We start from the raw sequence: 16,400 nt of genomic DNA on the forward strand, positions 1-16,400 counted from the left end.
ATATATATATATATATATATATTATATATATTATATATATATATATTATATATATATTATATATATATATATATATATATATATATAATATGAATTATTTATATGGTAGGAATATTCTTCATTTTACTTATAATATTAAAAATAAAACGTGGGAATTTGATGTTATATATTTGGATGGTGTCGGGAATGATGTAACAACGTAAATGAACCTGAAAAATGAAATTTCTCTCTTATTATATTTAAGTTCAATCATGTGTTGTCACATCATTACAATGACCCAAATTATCACTCGCTATCATTACTCATCTACTCTATTTTAGTTATGGATAATTAATTCCCAAAATTATAATAATATAATTTAATTCCTTCTTGGAAATCTTTCATGCAATTTGTTATAATACTATATTTAATCCTAAGCTCTCAGATTTAATAGGAATTTTTATTGATAGATATGCTCCATTTTTAAATTTGTATTCCTGATTGGTTAATTATAACGACATCTTATTATATATTTCATCAATTACGTTTATCTTCAAAATTATAGAGGGTAAAGAAGAAAAAATATAACTTTATTAAATAATAAATAACTTTTAAATTAGTAATATCAAAATGTTTAAAAATTAAATGAAAACATTATTTACCTACTTATTTATATTGTAAATGTAAAAAAATAATAATATATTTGTTGTTAGTAGAGTTAGAGTTGAAAAAAAGTATTAAAAAATGAATATAAAAATAAAGATTAACGAGAGAAATAATATTTTGTTATTAAAAATAATATGAAAATGAAGAGTAACGAAGAAATTTTAATTATTGAGAATATTGAAAAATAAAGTTATAGTAAAGTAGGGTTAAGAACATATATATATTTTTTTTTATAATGTTGATTCTGATAACGTATTTGAATGGTCACATTAAAAAAGTTTATTTTTAATATTAATAAAGTCGAGTATCGGGTTTTAATTTCGCACCCTCTCCATCCCCGACTTTGAACCTGATTGAAGACTTTTTCTCTCTCCATGATTGATTTCGACCCGACTCTAAATTAAAATACTCAAAACCGATTATCATGTATTTGTATAGGGGTATCCATTATCAATCTTTAATGTACCTAGATAATTCTAAAAGAAGACATAAATTATATAATTGCTTTTTTTATTTCTTAAGTAGTAGAATATGTACAATTGACTCAATTCAAAAAGTTCTTTTTAGAGATTTACTGTACGACGGTTGGATGTATGAGTTTGAAAAATGTGAGATTTCAATTTTATTTTAGCCACCAACTCCTTTCATATCATTTGAATTAATATCCATAAATTCATCAATGGTTTCTCAACAATACATGTATCCGTATCCAAATTTGAGTTACAAAAATGTTTACAAATAAAAATCATCAAGTGCTCCACCATAAACAAGAGGCTTTAGCTCACCAAATTTAGTTCTACATTAAACAAATTGATGATAATAATAATTGTTTTTAAAATTTGAAAGTGTGATCTAACTTATAACCAAACCTGATATTATATTATTGGTCTCTTAGATATTAATTAATAGTGTGTTCTTTAAATTGAGACTTTTATACAAACTTAATTTCACAAATTGGACATTTTATTTATTTTAATTAAAATAACATTTGAAATTAGAAGAACTCCTCGAGAACCCAAAACATAAGACTTGTTTATTTGCTATACCAACTAACATTATAAACTGTAATGGTTAATAGAGGTTAACACAATCTCGATACATGTCACTATTACAAATATTTTTGTGATGTGAATCAAATTTTGCGTGAGACTATTTGTACATTAAATTGTTTGACTTGCTTACTTAACTATAATATTAGGTTTGTTTTGTATTTTCAACTTTTAAAAGTTGTTTAAATTATTTTAACCTCTAGTTTTTAAAAAACTTAATAATGTTGAAAAAAGTAATTAATAATTAAGATTTAAGAAGTTGTAAAAATTATGTAAAAAATTTAAGAAATTAACAATGTAAAAAAAATCTACCAAGAGTTTTTAAAACTTTTATTAAAATAATACACGTATAATAAAATAATAATAAAAATCATTGAAACAGAAAATAAAAATCACAAAACAGAAAATAAAAATTTTAAGAAGACTTTTTCAAACTCCAATGTTTTATGCTATTTTTAAAAGTATAATAAATAAAATTATCTTTATTAGATGACTGGTACATTAATAAAAAAAAATGCACATTTGTTTGCCTATATATAATGATAATAACTTAATTTTGTATGTTATATTAGGGTTGACAAATTCTTTTTTCATTTTTTTTAAGGAAAGGATTTATAATAATTAATTTAATTTAATAATAGTGATAAAGTAGTAGAAGTAACAGCTCTTTTTGGCTCAAATTAGTAGAAGCAAAAAAAATATTAATACAAATATAACATAACAATTCCATATCTACATGATTTAAAAACTTAAACATTAATATTAAAAAATAATAATAATAACAGAAAAAGCTCTTTTTAATTATTTTTAAGAATATAAAAACTAATATTATTCTGTTATAAATAAAATTAATATTTATTATATATAATAATAATAATAATAATAATTAGAGATAAATATATCATCTCTTTCCTCTGAGATATTCTGATTTGCAATTCATCAATTTCTTCTTCTTCTTCCATATAGCCGGAGAAACACGATGAAGAGAGTAAATTACAACAATACCCTCCCGGATAAAAGTCGAACCTTGCCGGTTGATCCAACTCTCCCGAGATGGGCATGCCAGAACTGTCAACAAAATCTCTCTATAGTCGGCGGCGGTGGCGGCGGCGGCGGCGGCGGCGTTGATTTTTACGCCGACAAACTCTTCAATGACTCCTCGTTTCGTTTCGGTCAGTCTTCTCTTTATTGATCGTAGTATGTATAATTGTGTATATCCAGTTTACTTAAATTAGTTATTGGAATCATACCCTGAAGTGAATTCAATTGATATAATGGGTGTTTATGAATGCAAATGCATAGTTGTTTGTTTCTCATAAAGGAGGCATTTTTTTATTTTGTTGATTCAATTTAGGGATGGGGAAGATGATGGAAGATTCTTTTGTGGTTTTGCCTCCACCTGCCGCTTCAGTATATAAAACTGACTCTGCATATTTTCCTACTGCTGATGGAGGAATGGAAAGGGATCATGTTCATCATAATGGGTCGGGATTTAATTCCACTATAACCGTGTTGAATCGTGTATCTGATATTGCCACGAATCAGAAACAGGTTCATCTTTTACTCTCTTTTTCTTTTTGTTAGAATCATTATCTCATTCTTAAGAAGGAAGCTTTTTATGGTAATTGAGAAGATTTCTTTCTTGTTTTTTATAGGTTGAGCAACCTTTGTGCTTGGAGTGCATGAGGATGTTGTCAAACAAGCTTGATAAAGAGGTTGAAGATGTGAATAGAGACATACATGCTTATGAGGCATGCCTTCAACGTTTGGAATTAGAGTTCAGAGATGTTCTTAGTGAGACAGATTTTCTTAAAGAGAAATTAAAGGTGTATGGAATTTAAATTCTTTAAAATTCAATTGAATGTAGTAAGTAGTCTTAGGAGGAGCTCCACTTAAATCTTATTTTTCACGTACAAAAAGAGTCGCTTAGGTAGGTCGAAATATTTGGGCAAACATATAACCCCTTAACCCATCATCATTCAAATCATCAACTGAAATAGAATGGACAATTTAACCCAAATAATCCTAAATAATCCACTTTTTCATATGGGTGTTGTCTTTTTCAAATGGCTTCACTTGACTGTACTTTTGGTGTCTAACTTTGTCATTTTTTTTTTCTATTTTGCTTTAGATTGAAGAAGAGGAGAGGAAACTTGAAGCAGCAATTGAGGAAACAGAAAAACAGTGTGCTAAAGTGACTGCTGAACTGATGGAATTAGAAACAAAGTCTACCCAGTTTGGAGAACTAGAAGAGAGGTGATTAAGGGCTTGCTTAATGTCAGTTTTTTGGATTAAATCCAAATAATATAACTTCCACTCATCCTATCAAATCATTCAAACCGTTAATTAAAACACAATATTGTCTTAAAATATCAAATACAAAGGGTGTTTTGGTCATTTGACATCCACTTTTTTTTTTTTTTTTTTTTTTCATTTTGATCTTAAACTTCGATTGTCAGGTACTGGAATGAGTTCAATAACTATCAGTTCCAGTTGACCTCTCACCAGGTATGCATTGAGTAATTTTGTTAGAAATCTTCTCAATCAGTTGTCTATGATGAGTTGTAGTGGTTGATTTAGATTTGTAAGTGTTTAATCAGTTGTGTAACTACTAATGGCTAACCAGTGTGTTTTCATTCTCAGTCATTAAACACAATATGCTTAATTGAAATTCTTTTGGTTTATAACGGATTCCAAACATGCACATTGTTATCTGTAATATATTTAACTGTTAAGTTGGAATTTTTCTTTCAACAGGAAGAAAGAGATGCTATTTTGGCCAAGACGGAAGTTTCACAGGCGCATTTAGAGTTGTTGAAAAGAACTAGCGTGCTTAATGACGCCTTCCATATTGGGCATGATAAAGAATTTGGAACTATCAACAATTTCAGATTGGGAAGACTTCCAACAGTGCCGGTCAGTTTTACCAAAGGTTTTCTTTGGTTGTATCAATGTTTTACGAAATATTATGTGTTCTGAATACAGCACTGTTGCCAATTTACATATGATGCTTACAATATTCCTATCACCTGTAGATTGAATGGGATGAAACAAACGCTGCTTGGGGCCAAGCCTGCCTTCTCCTGCATACAATGACCCACTATTTCCGGCCTAAATTCATGTATCCTTTTTCCATTGGAAATTGAAGGTGTTTCATATTTTTTTTTTTATCATATTTGTTAAAGTTGACAGAGCCTATTTGGAAACTGATATTTTGTCACAATCACGGTCCCATTGGAAAATTGCCAAAACTAAAAGTGATTCTTTTTGTTTGGTCACAAGATTTTTTGGTTTATAGTTTGATTTGTGTTGCTTCGTTTGATATACATATTATAATGCAACTTTTTTGTTTCATTTGATAGAGATTTTTTCTTTTAAAAAATGATATTCCATATTATTTTGTAGATCATTGATATTTGGCATACTTAACGAAACAGCCAATTATATTATAATCCTTCACTAACTTGGTATTCAGATCTCGGATAAAGATTCTTCCCATGGGAAGTTATCCTCGCATTGTGGACAGTGGAAACAATGCATTCGAGTTGTAAGTAGGAAGACATTCTTATCTTTTTTTATTATCAATTTGAATAATATGATCGCTAATTCGCTTGCAGGTTTGGTCCAGTAAATATGTTCTGGAGCACTCGCTACGACAAGGCAATGACATTGTTCTTGATTTGCTTTAAGGACTTCTCCGAGTTTGCAAATTGTCACGACAAGGAGAATAACATACCATCGGACAAATGTTTCAAGCTTCCCTACAAGTTAGATTCTTTCAGTATTTGAAAAAAATAATAATAAATCATATTCAAAGTTTGCACAAGAAGAGTGGAGGATTATTTAGATAGAAGGACAGAAGTACCTTTTTTTAAGTATCTATTTATCTCAATTTTGCAGGATTGAGAATGACAAAGTGGAAGGCTATTCCATCACTCGTAAAGACGAGAACTCTACTAAAGCTCTAAGATACATGGTGTGCAACTTAAAATGGGCTCTCTATTGGTTTGTAAGGAATACGAATTTCTAGCCTCATGCAGTTCCAGCAGCAACAGGTTCTTTGACTCCAAGCCTGGATCTCAACTCGTAGATATTGCGTTATATATTATTGAAAAGGGACATTAGGTAAATGTAACTAGGCTCGTCTTTAGAGGGGATTTGAGACAATGAAATGTTTGTTTGGTTAATTCATGGAATCTACAACATTTTGAATATAATTGTGTCATGGACACTTGGGAAGCAATAAATAAGGAATGCTGCCATCACTATTTCTGAATCACAAAGGTGCTTTGAATGAACATGTGGATCATTTGTTTAAACAATTTGTGGCTATTGTTCACTTAGTCTTTCTTGTATGATTTTTGGCTTATAAAGCCCTGATTTGTCATTCTTCTAAACACAATTATGTTAATAAAATTTGATGCTTTGAGAAGAAAAAAAAAAGTAAAATTATTTCAAAGTTGAAACAGGTTTATCACAAAATGGGGAATACAAGTATCACAAGAGATAATAATAGGCTTGAAAAAATAATAATTTTAAAGCAGACAATACCATCTCTCTATTAGGTATAACAAGTAAACCTCCCTGACTAGAGAACAGTAACAAAAAAATTGGACATAAAATCCTATATATCATCAATCAATCAAATGACCCAAACTTCAACAACAATTGTAGAAAAAACTTAAAGAACAACAAAATTAGTTCTACATTTACTATGATGAGAAATTACAGTTTCACCACCTTCCCTTCCAGTTAAAGGGTAAAATTATTATCATGATTTACTGGTTTCTCCCTTCATGAGGCTCTAATATTGTATGATGTTTTTGATTTTTACTTTACAGGCAAAAGGATTCCAGCCACCCATAGACCCACCATTCTCTTTTTTTTCTTCAGACTGCTTCGTTGTTATCACCCCAGCAGCAATGAGAAGCTCTCACAATTGTGTCATTTTCTTGAAATGCAATAAGCAGGAGAATCCTAATTGCTTTGGCCCTTCGTCTCGCAAAATACTTAAGACTTCCTGTTAACATAAAATAGCAAATAAGAAAGAAACATTACAATTTTGAGGTTTTCCACCATTCCATCAAAAACAGATGGGCAGCTGTGTTGGTTTGAGATGTGGGTTATAATTACAAATAACCTACTATCCAATTAACAATCTACTCCTCAATCATATTATTCCAATCATCAACCAAAATTTAAAAATAAAATATTATTTTTGATTATATATTTATATACCCTTAGATGTCTTTTTACTCAAATAACTTCATTTTCAATAACCCTACGCCAAACAAGTTTATTTGGAAATAACCACTTGGTTATTCAAATAACCGTAGATGAAACAAGGCACTAGATAGTAACATCTAATTTGAATAATAAAACCCATTTTGCGGAATAACCTAGTATGGGGTTTAGTATTGTTTCAAGTAAAGAGGAGCTACCTAATACCTTATCTTCACAAGAAAATAGTTTACCTTTGATTATGGTGTGGTGATGAAGGTTGTTGATCTAATGAAGATCGCTGCTCAGAACCTCCATGAAATCTTTGTCCATCCAGCTGCCCCCTAGTAGCTCGATGATTTCCTTCGTTTTGATCATTCAAATTTGAAACGCCCATTGGTCCAAGAGAGCCGAACTCAAGATGTTCAGGTGGCACACTATATGTACTGCTGTTTGGGTCATAAGGGTACACCATATATTGTCCAGTACTATTTGAAGTCACTACTCCATTCTGGTTCATGGCTGGCAAAGTATACATGTTATATCCTCCAACATCAGAAGGACCACTCTGATTGGAGCTCGAAAATTGAGGACCATTCTGAGACGGGTCATTTCTGTACGAGTTGTTCCAAGGACGATCACCCCTACTACTATCACCTCCACCAATCCGGTCCCCCCTTGAGCTTAATTTTTCAGATTGGTTGCGATTTTGTTGATTGCGGCCAGCACCTCGCGACTTAGAATTACCTTGCCAATGCCCTTCCCTGTAGTCACCGTTGTCACTTCTATCATGGCTGTAGTTCCCCCTCCTGTTGTTCCCAAAAGACTGTCGATCCCTAGGAGAATTTTTCTGCAACAACATATTTTAAGGATTTTATCAAAGTGAAGAAAAGATGGAGATCACAGATAAAAACCCATTGATTTGGGAAGAACAATACCTACAAATTAGATGTGAAGATTTTCTGTGATTTCTCTGATAAAACAGATTTAAAATAATGTCATCATCAAGGCGATGTTTGATGATCGATCTGAATAACCCCTTATCCCATCATCAACAAATTCATCGATCAAATTATCAACTAAAATGCCAAATTAACCTTACTCTTTTGTTTTATAACATTTTAAATATTAATATAAAGGTTATTTTAGTCATTTAAATAAACCAAATGACCTCAACTTATCAACTTTTTCGTCAAACAACTTTCTTTCCAGTGATTCTGTTTATTTAAAGATAAAACCTACATCAAAAAAACTCCTAGTCTCAAATGTTCAAATAATTTTACTGGAGAGAAGAACCTATTATTAGCTTTTCAACAAAACTGGAACAAAGTAACTGCAACTAGATATAGGCACAATCAACAACAATGAGGAATAAAGAGCATGAAAGATTATGAATTATCTTACTGGATTTGGCAAATAAGTTCCAGTCCCAGTACGATATCTTGGCATATCTTCAAAATATCTTTGATAAACATTAGGAGGCCTGTTTGGCATAGACTGCAAAGGAGCCATAGGTAAATAATGTGGACCATAGCCGCGCATAAGCTGAGTGATCAAATTCATGTTTGATGAAACAGGTCTTCCTGGACCATCCCATGGAGAATGCCCTTGCATATACATAGGAGGCACTACAGTTGAATGAGGAAAAACCCCTGGCCCATAATGTGGATTCTGGCAAACACGGCCAAATTGCAAATTCTGCCAATGGCTTTCAAAGTCACTATTCAAGATATCAGGATTGTGCTCAACAGATCGTGTAATAGCAGAAGCAGGCAGAGCCTTCCTGGAAGAACTGCTATTCAATTCCTCAGCATGATTAGGCCCTTCATGAGAATCTAAATTCTGACCAGAGTCTGAAGCATCTACACTATTATCCTCTCCACCGAAATGACTAGTGGATACATTAGAAGTTGTCTCAGACGAAATGCAGGAGAATGGAAGCATAGTAAGGAATGGGACGGGGGGTCCTGTAGCATAAAATGCAAAGGGAAGTTCACTAGAGTTATCAATTCCTCTTTGGCGAGAACCAGGCCCTAAAATCACTGGGGTCATAGGTACCATTTTGTCTGATCCAGTAGTTTGGGATTCATGCCCAACAATGTGGTGCCGCAGATTAGGCAAAGATAGGTAGCCAGAACCATTTTCATTCGCTTCATTTCCTGCAGGTGTCAGATGATACAAATCTCTTCCATCTTCTTCATCCAGAGCACCATGCTTTGTAGATGGTTCGGTAAGAACCATTTTCTTTCCCTTCTTTTCCTTTGAAACCTTTGATAAGCCATCCCAGGAACTCTCGGAAGATGTTCGACTCCTTATACTATCACTATTCGCAGCAGTTGCAAATCTTGAACTAGTGGTTCTATCATCAGAATGATCATTTACTCTATTATCTTGAAGTTGAAAACCATCTAACTGAGTTTCCATCGATATTCCCTCTTTGTTAAGTTTCTGCGGACCCCTTACCAAATTACTGGTACCACTTAACCACGATGAACGAACAAAGTTACTTGAACCTGGTTGTGGATTGACACTTGATTGTAAATTTACACTTTCAGATTCAGGACCACCATTATAGCCAGCATCATGCTCCGGCCAACACCCGTGATCAGTCTCCACAGAAGAAAAGTTTTCATTAACATGTTCAACAGCATCTTCAGAGTTTGCCGTCAATGCCATACCAGGAAAATAATGTGTTAGTGGCTGTGACATCATGCCTTGAGGAAATTGCATATTTGGAAACGAAGGATCAATCATCGGAATATTAGTGGGTAACATTCCACCAAAATTTCTCTGACCCATTGAAGCTAATAAAGAAGGTGGCACTGGAAAAGGTATGTGACCTGAAGCTAAGCTGAATGGCATGTGTATCTGTCCATTATGACCATGTAGCATGGAAGAAGCCATCAAGTTCACAAGATCCTGCTCCTCCTGATGCATCGCATGCATTCCGCTCATAGAAGAGTACTCTTCACCCATTGTTCCTAAGATGAAGTCATGGCGACTACTGTTTGAAATGTTGTCTGAATCAAAGGAAGCATCGTTACTTGGATTAAGAGGAGCATGCTTCATTACTGAAGGATTGTTCCTCCCGACATCATGTCTTGCTGAAGTAGTCTGAGTTTCATAACGTCTATTACGGGAAGAGGAATCAGTAAAAGTGTGAGTGAGCTCAGGACTGGAACGTGTTCTTGCAAAAAGATACCTTGCATTAAGATCATTTGGCAAATGATTGGATTTAACATTTCTCTGTCCTTTGTCTGGATTAATGTCTTTGTTAGAATTAGTTCCTCTTAATATATTATCAGTCATAACAGAGCTGCTTGAATTGACTAAACCTTTTGGAGCCTGAGAATGAATGGATCTAGATACCAAGGGGAAAATATCATGTTGGTGGGGAAGTCTTTGAGGATGGTTTGCATCAGCTACAGTGGCACAACCAGAAGAACTTTCAATCATCTTTTCACTACATGAACTGTTCTTCAGTTTTTCAGACACATTTAAGTTGTCCAAAGGAGTCAATCGCAAATATTCTACATTAACCCTTGGAGCATCTGGACGATTTCCACTGCCATGTCTATCCCATGTATTCATGAAGAATTGGTTTACTTCATAGAACAAATCTTCCTTTGGGCAATCAAGCAACCTGGCCAACCTCTTGGCACCAAAAGCAAATGCACTTCGTATTCTAAAGAAATTACCTGAAAGAAAAAAATGGATAAACCATAAATCCATAGCAAAACAAAGATCTCACAAGACTCCATTCATTAGAACAATTATTTAATTGTTTACACAATAATCATAAACTGGAAAGGTCGTTTACTATATAATGACAGAAAATCTTAACAAGAATCACTAACTAAAACTATTATACCTTTGCTAACACTGCGTCCAAGATTGTTATTCACACGTAAAGGGTCAATAACATTAAAATGTTTTGAAAGAAAAGTTTGTCCTTGATTTTCTTGTCCAACAGGAAAAACAGCATAGACTGAACTACAAGCATCAAGAAACAATTTGCTAAGCAATAACTCCCCACTGTCCTTCCGCGGAGGCTCCGCTGCCAAAATAAAATAACTAAGTATTAAGATCTCCAAATTGGCCAGGGAATTTTCAACTAATTCAGGACAGCATTAAAAGAATCCTTACCAGTTACATCAGGAAGGGAACTAATGGGTACAGGACCCCACAAACTGACACAGAAGTTCTCCCAGTCAAAGTTACTGAAGAACTCAAGGAAACGGTATAGAACCTACAAATATAAACCCAAAATAATGAGATGATAAAATTACTCAAAAAATAAATAAATGAAAGGAATCACGTAACTAACCTCAAGTGGCCCAGTAAAAGTGTTATTATAAACATGGAATATGTAAAGAACCAATGTTTCAAGTGCATAAGTTGAAATAAGTCCATGATGGGCCCCCAATATCCTGCTCTCGTAGTAACACCATGCCTTAATCAATATTATACTACGTTTGAATAAATGATTCTGATCTATCAAATGATCGACCTACAAAAAAAATACGTGTCATGAGTAAATTAGACAAATCAAAATGGTCGTAAATGATTTAGCGAAGGAAATCACCTCCTCCAGGAAACAAAGTGTGCATAGTCCACCAAGCTGATTAAAAGATATGTCAACTACAATGTTCTCCACCAAACATTTTATTAACTTGACCTGCACAAAAGAAGTGTGTAATCAATACTACCATCCAGCAATCATTATCCAAACCAACAAGAAAGTAACAAAAACAAAGGGAGGATTGAGCCTTTGCTCCTCTGGCATCTTAAAAACAATTCATTCTATCTAAAATATCTATTTAAGAATCCAGCAAAAAAATCCAAAAAAAATACCCACAGCTTAGCTATCATTATGGACTTATTTATATAAAATAATATTTGTTGGGTTCATAAACCCTAAGACAATATCAGTATTATAATCAGTCATTGCCCAAATTAGCCATGTGTCATATATATTTCCTAAACTACGATTAAGAAATATAAAAGATGACAAGTTAGAACACATACTTCAGCCTGAATGTACTGAACCTCTTTAACACGAAATTCAGCATTCTCATTCTTCTCCTCTTTCTCCAGCATGTCTCGAACTTGATTAGCCCATGAGTCCTTCATGTTCTGATTGTTACTGAATGATGTTAAGTCAATGTCCCCATCTGGTAGATAAGTCTTAAGTGGTACAGACCCAAAAGTGAACACCTATAATGAATTTAAAAATTAGATATCAATATTGGAATGAACATTATGAGGTGGTGATAGTGCTCTCCATACAGTTGCTTTGGATGATACAGCATAACAAGTTTTGGATTTAGTCGTGTTTTATACAGATAAGACCCAATACCGATAAAGTTTCATGCATTAAATACATTTAGATATAACAAGTAGCTATATCTATCATTGCGGTCTCCAGACCAATCAATGCTACTTTTTTATAATAACAATTAATCTTCAAGGAAACTGTTCAATGTCAAAATTAAACAATTCAATGTATCAGAAACAATGGCACACATTCAATTTGGTTCACACCAATCTTTAGAATGCATCAAACTCATAACTGGTATCAAACCCATCTACAGGTTGACAATGCTATTCAAATCCATCACATTTTAGAAACAAAGACAATGAAATAATTAGTGTGACTATAAGAAATTAAGCAGGTGCATGGCTAAAGATAACTTTTGTTGCTAAAAGTAGACATAAAATGCATCACAGGAAAATAATGAACCGCAAAAGAATTGCAAGAAACATTGGCAAAGAGCTAGACCTGGCATGGAAAACACTCCACAATGAGTCTCTGCACATAATCAGCAACAGCATTTCTGCGCTCTTCTGAAGGCTGATTGGGCTGAATGCAAGCAATAAGCTCTGCAGTCCTCTCTTCGGCCTTCAACCATCTCTCTGAGTCAAGGACTCGGATCAATGGACCAGCATTGGGCAATAAGCCATTTGGCAATAGGCCACTTGGCTGTGCCCAGCTCTCCTGTTCTCCCATGCACGGTTATGATTTGCTAACCTGGGTAGCTTCCTCCAGAGAGAGAGGAGAAACTAATGTATTCTTTCTCCACCCAGCAGCAATAGTAAACTGATAAGATATTATTAAACTTCTTAACCAGATAGTTTTATAGTATCCAAAACTTATCACACAATTAATCCTATACACATATCCATAAACATGAGTACTCAAAACAATGAACACTGGATCGACTTCCAACAAAGTCGGGGATCGAAATGGGAAGGACGGAAAAGAGTCAGATATTCTTCCTGACTCCTGATGAGTAAACACTAGATATCAAAGAAATGAAACCCTAGCAGCGGCAGCAAAAAAAAACCCAAAAAACACCTGAAATTTGGGAAATCCTAGGCAATCGCTGAGATCACCAAAAACCCTAATCGGAATGACTGAATCTTGAAAAAGTAATTCCGGCGAATTAGCGTTAGACACATGTACCGGATTGAAGCACCGGAAATCTGGACCCCGCGTAATCAATTGAAAGTATATCGAAAGATATCAAAGTAGATATCGTACAATCACGAAAGGATGAACTATAAACGCTATCCGAAGGGGTTGATTGGAGGTGATTACAGCAAATGGGAAGAGTTGTGAGAATCGGAAGAGAGAGAGAGAGAGAGAGAGAGATGGGAGACGGAAAGAGGCGGTTGAAGTTGGGATTCTATGGTTTTCTGCAGGAGAAGAAAAGAAAAAAAGAAATAGACAAGGAAAATATAAAGAGGGTCTCTTTTTGAAATTAGAGATCATGTAGTGGCAAACTTTGTATTGGAAAATTAGGGCAAATCTACTCCTAAAGCAATCTAGGGTTTGTGGGTTTCTTAGGTGAATTTTAGACACTTTTCAAGAAAAAAATTATTTAAGAAGAACTCGAATGATTATTGTAACAATTTCATTCACAGCTAAGAAACTTAAAAGATTCTTTTTGAACTAATATGGTATTATCCATTTTTCTTCAACAATTTTGTTCACAACTTGTTATAATAGTGATTCATTTAGTTTTGTTCTTGCATTATCTTGTGCATATAATCACATATACATATATTTGGTTTTCTAAATTTGTATAGCATTTTTCTTTATTGTATATTGAGTTATTGACTTGTGTGTGTGAGGGATGGTTATCTATTACTAGGGTTAAGGTTATAGGTTTCCCCATCGATATTATTTTCTAATAATCATTTGTTTCCAAATAAGAGTTTATATGTGAATAGAGCGAGGAACGCGACACCTCAAACGGAAAGAAATGACAACCTTTAAGAGTCGCTTCTTCACTCACGCGATGTCAAACGGAAAGAAATGACAACCTTTAAGAGTCGCTTCTTCACTCACGCGATGTCAAACGGAAAGAAATGACAACCTTTAAGAGTCGCTTCTTCACTCACACGATGTCAAACGGAAAGAATTGACAACCTTTAAGAGTCGCTTCTTCACTCACGCGATGTCAAATGGAAAGAAATGACAACCTTTAAGAGTCGTTTCTTCACTCACGCGATGTCAAACGGAAAGAAATGACAACCTTTAAGAGTCGTTTCTTCACTCACGCGATGTCAAACGAAAAGAAATGACAACTTTTAAGAGTCGCTCCTTTTGTAAGAGACTAAAGCCTACGCATTGAATACATCTTCACTCACATGATATTACTGGATCGGGCTTGAACCCATTGTTCAAGATTGCCCACTACTGCCCCCGCGAGAGTCGGAGCTTGCTTTTTGCACGTACTCACTTTTTTCACTTTTCAGCTCCCTTGCCTTTGCTCAACCTCTCTTTACTAAGAACTATGTATGTTCCGTTCCAAACCTTCTTTCTCCTTATGTAATATATTTTATAATGTTCAACTGAATAGTAACTCAACTCCAAATCTGTACTCATTTCATGAGTCATATAGATAGATCACATGTCATATGATCCATATTAGCTTTAACTAACTAGTGAGTAATAAGCAAAATTGAGATCTTACTCATTTGATAGGATGAAGTTATGATCCATATTAGCTTTAACTAACTAGTGAGTGAGTAAGCAAAGTTGAGATCTTACTCATTTGATACGGCAAAATTGAGATCTTACTCATTTGATAGGATGAAGTTATGATCCATATTAGCTTTAACTAACTAGTGAGTGAGTAAGCAAAGTTGAGATCTTACTCATTTGATACGCATAGGATGAAGGATAAAGTATGAAACGAGAAATTATTAATTTATCTCTTTTTAGTTAGGCTAAATATAATAACTAATTCATAAGTTTCTTATATTAGTTATCTTTTCTATTATTATTATAAAAAGATAAACTATTATAAAGATTACTAATTCAATCAATAATATTATTTCGATTTTTCTTTTCAAGAATTCAATCAAATAGTTCTTGTTTATATTATCAATTCTAAAAATTAAACTTGGTATCATAGTTTATAAGGAAAAACTTCCGAAAATTATTTCAATGGAAGAACAATATCACTTCTCAGTTCTACCAATAATACCTAGAAACGTAAAATATGATAAAGATAACTATATCTATTAAAAATCATAAGTTACTCACATCATGATAGGTTATAATTTTATGGATATAATAGAAGGGAATCTTGAAACTCCTCTCAAATTTTTTCAAGAAACAGATGATTAAAATAATACAATTCAAAATCAAGAATCCAAAATTTAAGCAATGGTGTATCCAATATCAAAGGGTACTTACATGGCTCTTTTCAACATTGACCGACAAGATTCGTCAACAAGTCTCAAAATCATTTTCGGCGCAAGAACTTTGAGAAATCCTAGAGAAAATCCATGTTTCTCAATCAAAGAACCGACTATTTCAGTTACTGAGTCAACTCTTAAACGCACACAAATGTAGTGACTCTCTTCTTAACTTCATTCAATATATCAGAAACCTGTCAGATGCACTTATCGTTGTCGGACAATATGTTTCTGATCAAAATCTGCAACTAACTTTACTCAATGGACTTGGAGACGAGTTCAAATCAATAATATGTGCTCTAACTTCTGGACAAGATCTATCGTTTAATGAGATGACAGACATCATTCTAAGTCATGAACAACGACTCATATTTAAGAAAAAAAATTAATTATGAAAATATTTCTCCCTCAAACGTTTTGGCGAATGTTGCTTATATTTATGGGTATGGAGACGGAAAGAACTAAAGACAGAACTGAGACAATAATCGTCCGCAATGTAATTTTTGTCATAAAATTGGTCATTGCTCCGAAAGTTGTTTTTATAATTTATCTTGTCAAATATGTAATGTAGAAGAACATAGTGTTCTTAAGTGCTCTCGTTTTAATCATTCTACAAATCCTACGACAATGTTAGTTATATCATCTACTATTATAGATCTAACTTGGTGTCCAGATTCAGATACTACAGGCTAGGCCTGTAAGCAAATCGACCAAACCGCTACGAACCGACCAAACCAGAGTTAACCGAACCGAAGCCAAACCGAACCAATCAAA

At 33.5% G+C, this 16,400-nt stretch overlaps 2 protein-coding genes across 2 annotated transcripts; one reads left to right on the forward strand and one right to left on the reverse strand.

The window, feature by feature from the left end:
- Positions 1 to 2,604: 2,604 nt before the first annotated feature.
- On the forward strand, positions 2,605 to 6,010 carry LOC124926527 (beclin-1-like protein). Its single transcript, XM_047466770.1, has 10 exons — positions 2,605 to 2,866; positions 3,049 to 3,245; positions 3,350 to 3,520; positions 3,826 to 3,950; positions 4,154 to 4,202; positions 4,452 to 4,610; positions 4,730 to 4,815; positions 5,170 to 5,241; positions 5,312 to 5,461; positions 5,595 to 6,010. Exons 1-10 carry the CDS (start codon positions 2,674 to 2,676, stop codon positions 5,722 to 5,724), a joined length of 1,332 nt encoding a protein of 443 aa, XP_047322726.1. The 5' UTR covers positions 2,605 to 2,673; the 3' UTR covers positions 5,725 to 6,010.
- A 285-nt stretch (positions 6,011 to 6,295) lies between these two features.
- On the reverse strand, positions 6,296 to 13,685 carry LOC124923858. The gene is made up of 9 exons (XM_047463837.1): positions 12,697 to 13,685; positions 11,943 to 12,131; positions 11,500 to 11,592; positions 11,242 to 11,424; positions 11,061 to 11,163; positions 10,786 to 10,971; positions 8,319 to 10,612; positions 7,169 to 7,764; positions 6,296 to 6,714 (listed from the first exon to the last, which is right to left on the reverse strand). The coding sequence occupies exons 1-9, from the start codon at positions 12,922 to 12,924 to the stop codon at positions 6,705 to 6,707; spliced, it is 3,882 nt and encodes a 1,293-aa protein (XP_047319793.1). The 5' UTR covers positions 12,925 to 13,685; the 3' UTR covers positions 6,296 to 6,704.
- Positions 13,686 to 16,400: the final 2,715 nt, after the last annotated feature.

The sequence above is a fragment of the Impatiens glandulifera genome, chromosome 2, assembly GCF_907164915.1.
Source record: "Impatiens glandulifera chromosome 2, dImpGla2.1, whole genome shotgun sequence".
Classification (NCBI taxonomy): Eukaryota; Viridiplantae; Streptophyta; class Magnoliopsida; order Ericales; family Balsaminaceae; genus Impatiens; species Impatiens glandulifera.

Coding starts and splice junctions, on each gene's coding strand:
- LOC124923858 (XM_047463837.1), bottom strand. CDS start 12,924: ATGGGAGAACAGGAGAGCTGGGCACAGCCAAGTGGCCTATTGCCAAAT. Junction 11,164..11,241: donor CTTTTACTGGGCCACTTGAG/GTTAGTTACGTG, acceptor TTATATTTGTAG/GTTCTATACCGTTTCCTTGA. Junction 10,613..10,785: donor TGGACGCAGTGTTAGCAAAG/GTATAATAGTTT, acceptor TTTTTCTTTCAG/GTAATTTCTTTAGAATACGA.
- LOC124926527 (XM_047466770.1), top strand. CDS start 2,674: ATGAAGAGAGTAAATTACAACAATACCCTCCCGGATAAAAGTCGAACC. Junction 4,203..4,451: donor TCCAGTTGACCTCTCACCAG/GTATGCATTGAG, acceptor TTCTTTCAACAG/GAAGAAAGAGATGCTATTTT. Junction 5,242..5,311: donor GGAAACAATGCATTCGAGTT/GTAAGTAGGAAG, acceptor ATTCGCTTGCAG/GTTTGGTCCAGTAAATATGT.